Source organism: Leptidea sinapis, chromosome 23 (assembly GCF_905404315.1).
Source record: "Leptidea sinapis chromosome 23, ilLepSina1.1, whole genome shotgun sequence".
Classification (NCBI taxonomy): Eukaryota; Metazoa; Arthropoda; class Insecta; order Lepidoptera; family Pieridae; genus Leptidea; species Leptidea sinapis.
The window spans coordinates 8,198,746-8,205,908 of NC_066287.1; the positions used below are offsets into that span (position 1 = coordinate 8,198,746).

Below are 7,163 nucleotides of genomic sequence, written 5' to 3' on the forward strand. Positions count from 1 at the left end.
AGGCATGAAAATTAAAAAATCATAAAAAAATATATTATATTAATTGCAAGTTTTAAAGTTTAAATTTAGTGCAATAGTACTTAGATATATTACAATAAGTTTCATATTTTGAAAAATTGTGATATCACAAAATTTGGGACGCCCCTCCCCGCCCCCCCTGTCACACAATGTCACACTAAGTCGACCCCCTCCCTCCCTTTAACCCTCCCTAAGAGTGTTTTGTGTTTTCTAAGCAAACAAACCTCACGATGAAGGTGTGTAATGTGTGTGTCGCAGGAGGTGGGAGGCGGCGGTAATGCCGGCGACGTGCGCGTGGCGCCGCTGTCGGTGCAGCCCACGCGCAAGGCCGCGCCGGGCGCCGCCGCCGCACTGCGCCGCTTCTGACGCACGCACATGCGCACGCGCACGCAACAGACTGTGACTAGTGCCCGGGCTTAATAAACTACCTAGTACTCAGGTGACAGAGTGCTCGGTGTACGTTAAGGCCTGATAATTGTATTGCCGGCAAACTGTGAACCCGAAATCTTATACTATGACAGCTGTGAAAAATTAACACAAAGTGACATACAAATTGCGAGTGTAAGACGTGGCTTGTCACGCACACTATAGTAACGGTTGTCTAGCAGCAAGAGACTCTATCTAGACGTATAAATTATTTAAGCCCGAAATAATGAAAGAGATAAGGCTGCATGCGATGAGAGGGAGGGAGACCGCGAAAAAGACGCCTAGATTTTTTGCCTCAAAGTCTGCGAGTGGGAAATATTCATACAAATCGTTACAGCCATATTTCAAAGTACAATTTGTATATTGGATGTTTGTATTCATAAACATTTATTTATTTAAATATTTGCTTGCGTCTTCAGGTCCATGTTTTCACGGGGTTTATAAAGTGTTTTAATTGAACATGTGATACTCGCAAAACACACTAAATGTAAGTGTGTGACTGTATTGATCAATTCTGTCCTGCTATCGCTCGATACCCTCACTCTCTCGATACACAGTGTACTCGCTCGTGTCGACGAGACTAAGGTCCGTATTTTCGAAGATGTCCCAATACGTTATCTATAATTAAATCGACAGGGAATATGCACATATTTCTTTCGATTGTGTACACCGCTTTAAAATAATAAACTATTCTTATTAATGGTAAAAATAAATATATTGCTAACAGCTGCGGACACTAAACGCCTGTCATTTTGTCGCGCTTGATACACATGTACTATGACGTCATAGTTCATAACAGCAAACAGGTTGCAGTTTTCCGAGAAATTCTCTCCTATCCATACGCCACTTTCGCGTCGCTTTTGAAATATTTGAATTTCCCAAAATGTCTATGCATTTTTTTTAATTAATTTCCTGCCAACTAAATTATAATAATTCGAAAGTAATATTCTAAAAATGTTTGACTCGTATGTATATACTCTATTGTTGTCACTGTTTTTACAACTGTACATAAAAGAGACAACAATACGCTTGATCACGGATTACGTGATTCGTGAGACACCTTCTGAAATCTGGACCTTAAAGATTGATAATATGAACGGTATTTACTATCGCGTTCTTGCTCGAAATACCCGCAATTCTCCACAAAGTAAACTGGTACGTTGTGATGGCCGTTTTGACGAAATTCAACGGGGGCGTTGACTTATGTTAGTATCGAAAAAATATTGCCCATGAAGACTATTTTGTACTTTAAAATATATATGTTAATTTAAAAAAAAAACGAGCTAATTAATAATTTCAATTTGTCTAAACGGCCGTCATAGTATGGTCTACTTTAGTGCACGGATACCCAAACTATTGTGGACACCTCATTTCCCACCTCCATAGCCAATTATTAAAAAGAATCTAATTTTTTTCCGAAGAGAAAAAAATATTCTTTACTTGCCGAGTTTTTCATCTTGTGCAAATTTGTGAACGCTTATGTACCTGTTGAGTTTTTTAAAAGTACTACAATGATACTATCGATCTTAAAACAATTCTACTAAATATTTATCATTTGGTAACAAGTTATCTTGATAGATTAAAATAAGAACTTGAGTTAGTTAAATTAATAGGGATTGATTTTAGACCTCATAGATCCCCAAAATCAGTTTTCGTTTATGCGCAGCCTTGGGAAACAAATGTTGACCCTTAAGGCCTAAGGGGATATCTGCCACTTTAAGAATCCCTGCTTTAGTACGTGTACAAACAAAACTTTAACTCTTTGGTAACTTGTGACCAAATTACGTCAATTCCGGTTAAACAAAATCACATGTATATATAAATAAAAGCTGTACGTAAATGCTTACTTTGAGTAAAAACCATATTTGATATTGTTGAACGTAAATAATTATGATGGGCCGCTATGAGTACTTATGTTATTTATTCTTTAATGTAGCTAAGTCAAAAATTTTATTCGAAGCGTTCAAAGTATGCGAGTAAGTTAAGCTACGTAACTTTGAAATATGTAACACTTCGTCCGAGATCTATAGCGCGTACTTAGACTTTGCTAAGACTTTACTTACGTAAAACTTAGTTATGACAAAACGTAAACTTGACTTTTGCATTGGGCTATCTTAGCTTAAGGCGACACTAAATGCCAGCGACCTTGACAGATATGGGTTCACGGCTGCCGGCCCACCATCTATGTAACAAAGCCAATATCTTCAAAATTCTTAATACTACTAATCTGAATAAATGAACCTACACAAAAAAGTACAAGCTATAAGAATAACTTTTCTGAGAGAAGTACCAAAAAAATGCGTCACGCCTGCCAAAAAACTTGTTTAACTTCAAAGAAATGTGGTAAATCAAAAAGGCTCGGCATTATTAACTATAACCAACAGCAAGCATTAGCAACCTACAAATAAGACTTAAGGATATGTGTAACAGGATTAAGTAGTGTTCATAGCTCGAAATGCTATACTTTCACCACAAAACTTGCCTAAAAACACCATGTTTGCGTGTTTTCTGCTTACTCTTCGCCTTAAGCTCAGTATAATTTCAGCTGTCAAATGACTTTAAAAACAAATCAAAGATTATGCTAAGCTTACACTCAGTTACGTTTTACGTAAATCTAAGTATCCCCTATAGATCTCAGCCTTAAACTTCAATGTTAAGCAAATTGATCAATACAATTCGATATACTGTAAAATATTATACATTAACAAAAAATCTGACCATTGCCTCTTAAGATATTCTTACTTGAATTGTGTACTGTTATAACTGGAATTGTTATTTACTGTACAACGCGTTGTTGTGTAGTAACATAATGAGCTCAAAATATATCTGTACCCCTTAAATAGCGTATTTAAATATTTTATGTTTATTTAATGTATCAATTTCATGTAATAGAATGTGCCATGAGTGATTGTAATAAATCGTCATAATTTTTTCCAAACAACGAATAGTTTGTCAATACTATACCATATTAATCTATATATATATAAAAGAGAATGTATGTTTGTATGTTCCCTAATAACTACTAAACTATTCGACCGATCTCAATGAGATCTTTTGTAAAAGATTCGTTGACGCTCAAGGAAGGTTTACATATATAATTTATATGGCAGCTAGTAATAGATATCACTGATAAAATATTGATTATAACTGGCATATACAGTTATATAGTTGTACATATAGAACCAATTTATAAAGTGCCAAGTAATTATAACTACAACGATATTCCAAGTCAATAGAGTATATAAGCTAAAATTGCGTATCTTATATTTATTGCTCTCGAAGCCCCATATTTGTATCTATCTATATTACATAACATTATTCGGTCAATAGGACAGTGGAATTGTAGTACCTAATAGTTACTTTATGCCAACTGTTCTTGTTAGCTGTACTATTGACTCAGCTTGTACTATCAAATGGCTCTAGTCATAGTTACCTGTAGTAAAGCAGCTGTCATATTATTATACATTAGATTAAGGCGGGAATACACATGAATGATAGTCAATGACATACATTCAAAAGAGTTTGTATGAATGGCGTGGCTTAATCGCGTGGTAATTTCATCCGCCTCCATACCAACTGAAAGATATAGCAAGCACACAAAACCGTTCAAAAGAATTAGAAGAAAAAAAAATGCGCACAATTTGATTAACCGAGTAAAACGGTATTCTGATAAAATTTTAGTAAAATACAGAAGTAATCTAACTTAAAATTAAATTGAAATATTCTTGTTTAGTTTTAAAACGATGAAAACGCCGCGCAAAGTTCTGGTTCTATTTTTAAAAAGAATATTTATTTTAAACTGTGTTTCTGCTGTTGTAATATTTTAGAATAGATAATAATATATTTAAAAACAGACCTGTCATCAACCATTGTCAGTCACAGACGAGTAAAAAAAGGACTCCGCACCGTGATATTAGCAAGTGAAGCACCGTTATGCTTAGTTAATGCCGATTAGCTTAGGGGATAATAGTTATACAATTTTTTCTCCCTTAAATAATCATATATGGCCACAAATACTTATATAGTATCGTTTCTACACTTTTTCACAACGTACGACGGCATTTTTAAAATATTTTGTTGAGACGCAAACTGATCTGTCAAAGACAATGACAATTCTCATAATGGCCGCCTATTGGCCTGTAGTAGTGTAATTGTGTGCGTGAGGCTGTATATTTACACGTTAATCGGCTTGTTTTGGTGCTACACTGTTATGTAATGTGACACAGAGTCCTTATTTTTTACTAGTCCGTGTTGTCAGTGAGAAATGTGAGAAAATATTAAGATTTTTATTTCATATCATTAAATTGTCGTTAAAGGACTACATTTATAACGACTAACAGCTAAGTTGATGGTATTCTCAAGTTATTACTTATGTCCTTTATATAATATTGGCTATACAAGGCATTGTCCGTCTATTTCAGTATTTTAAGTGAGTAACTTATTTATTGCCAAAAAAGCTACAACTATAATTATTTTTAATCAGATTTTTTAAACATCTTATTTGACACATTGATGAAATGTTATTGCCAATTGAATGAAAATAATATATGTAAATACGTGTCTAAATACTTATGTCAATATTCTATTAATCAAATCAAATCAGTCTAATTCAAATTATACCAAAAAATTACACTTATGAATGTCAAATGTTTTACCATTTACCACAACTTTCGTATAAGATTGAGCTGTAATAAAGTGATGTGGTAAGAAGCTCATTGCCGCTCTAATAAACCAGTATTAAGGCTTTGACGATGTTATGTTTTCCTCTCGCAAATCCTTATATATTCTTCATCAATTCATATCATATCTCATCATCAGATCTTTAAACGACAATGGCATATCTAGGCATCGAATAGATATAGTTCTGATAGTTGTAGAGCTGAATCACTGCAAACTACAAAACTAGCACCAATCCTAAAAAGTTTAGTAGCGCTCGGGTTCAACTTATAGCGTGTTACAATTGAACAAATAATAAAAAACAGAAAATAGTAGTGATGGGCCGAATGTGGTTTGAACCGAATACGAACTTCGGCCGAACATTCGGTAAAAATCAAAAATTCAGTCGCTCTCCGCGCACCCCCGCGTGAGACTTCGCTAACATCTTCATGATGCGTGCTTTTTGTTTACATATTACGTATTTTTAGGTGTTTTAACGAGGATTAATATGAGAAATATTAATATTTTCTTGTTGCAAGTGTTTTAAGCCCTTTAGGGCTATTATTTAACAGATACGACAGAGTTTTGGTTCTATTATTTATGTTTAGTTTTCTCTTGAATTTCGGCCGAATGGCGAAGTTCGGCCCATCCCTACACAATAACTATTTGTCGTTAAATGGGCTTTTTTAGCGTGTACTCTGATTTTAATGTTCGGCTATTCATTATGCTATCTTAAGATTGTTTAATGTATATGAATCAAGGCTCGATGTTGAAGCAAGGGGGGGGGTATTGGCAATTATATCATTAATATTTATTACTAATATTTATTTAATTATACGCTGTGAACGTTTCGGCGAGGCCGGAACTTCGTGGAAAGGTGTGCCTTTTGTAAATGCAGGTTTTGATCGATCGAATTGTTATTTGATAGTATTACGTTGCATAGATTTATATTTCCAGTGATTATGAATCGAATAATTTAAATGAACTCAAATGATATTGTACTGGTGCGAAACCAAAAACTTGGTGGTAAACTTATTTATGTTGCATTCATTTTGAATTGTAATTATTTCAAGAATAATTTTTTTGCAACGATTATTTCATAGTATCCTAGTGAAGCGGCAGTTGAAACTGCGTAAATTATAGTGTATAAATTGAATTTACGTAGTTTCCAACGGTTCTGTCTAATTAAGTTTTATTATAACGTGTTGAATAATTTGTAAATATTGTGATATTTTAATTGTTAATAAGCATTGTAGGTTATAGTGTAGTGGTTGTACTTGCTCGCCATCGTTGTGTCTGTTGCACATTCATTGTAAAGCGTTCCTAGAAATTGCCTTGTTGCTTATTTAACGCGAGTCGTCATGTGCTAGAATCAGTGCCGGATTAAGCAATAAGCAAGGCTCCTTTGCACAGGATGCCTGTGCCAGGATTTCTGTCGTGATGCAGTAATGTGTAAGCATTATTGTGTTTCGGTCTGAAAGCTAGTGAAATTACTGTGCAAATGAGACTAACATCTTATGTCTCACGACCCCGAGAGTAGTGCCGCTCAGAATGTTTGGGTTTTTCAAGAATCAGGAACGTGAACGTCCTGCTCGTCTTGTCTCTTATTGTCATAAAAAAAAGCAGCGCGGGGCCCTTTGCATCTTCTTTCGAAGAGCCCTCTATCTATATTGGAAATAGTCTGTTACCGAGTGTCTGACGTGTATAGTTTTATGAAAATTTGTAAACGTGTCACGTGTTTGTGACATCAAGTAAATTCAATATACCACATATTAGTAATAAGTTTCATTCAATAAGTTACGCTCAGGCAGAGAAGATCGCGTGGGGCCCGTAGCATTTGCTACTCTTCCTACGTGGTTAGTCCGGCACTGACTAGCGTCCGTGGTCTGTGACCGATACAGTTTGTAAATAGCGCGGCAAGTCGACAGTGTATAAATCAAATGCCCTCGAATCCTCCGCCAGCTCAAAAGCGACAAGTGCGTCGTTATTGATCCGCATTACTTCATTGTACAAAGATCTTATATTTATGTTTAATGATTGAAAAATAAAGGTTTATTTTGATG

At 35.1% G+C, this 7,163-nt stretch overlaps 1 protein-coding gene across 4 annotated transcripts in view; it reads left to right on the forward strand.

Moving 5' to 3' along the window:
* The window catches only part of LOC126971279 (protein ECT2), a 62,550-nt gene extending 55,389 nt beyond the window's left edge, over nt 1-7,161 (forward strand). For all 4 annotated transcript variants that reach the window (XM_050817499.1, XM_050817501.1, XM_050817502.1 and 1 more), the window contains one exon: nt 277-7,161. In XM_050817499.1, coding sequence (XP_050673456.1) covers nt 277-384 — 108 coding nt within the window. In that variant the 3' untranslated portion in view covers nt 385-7,161. The remainder of the gene's footprint in view (nt 1-276) is intronic.
* Nucleotides 7,162-7,163: the final 2 nt, after the last annotated feature.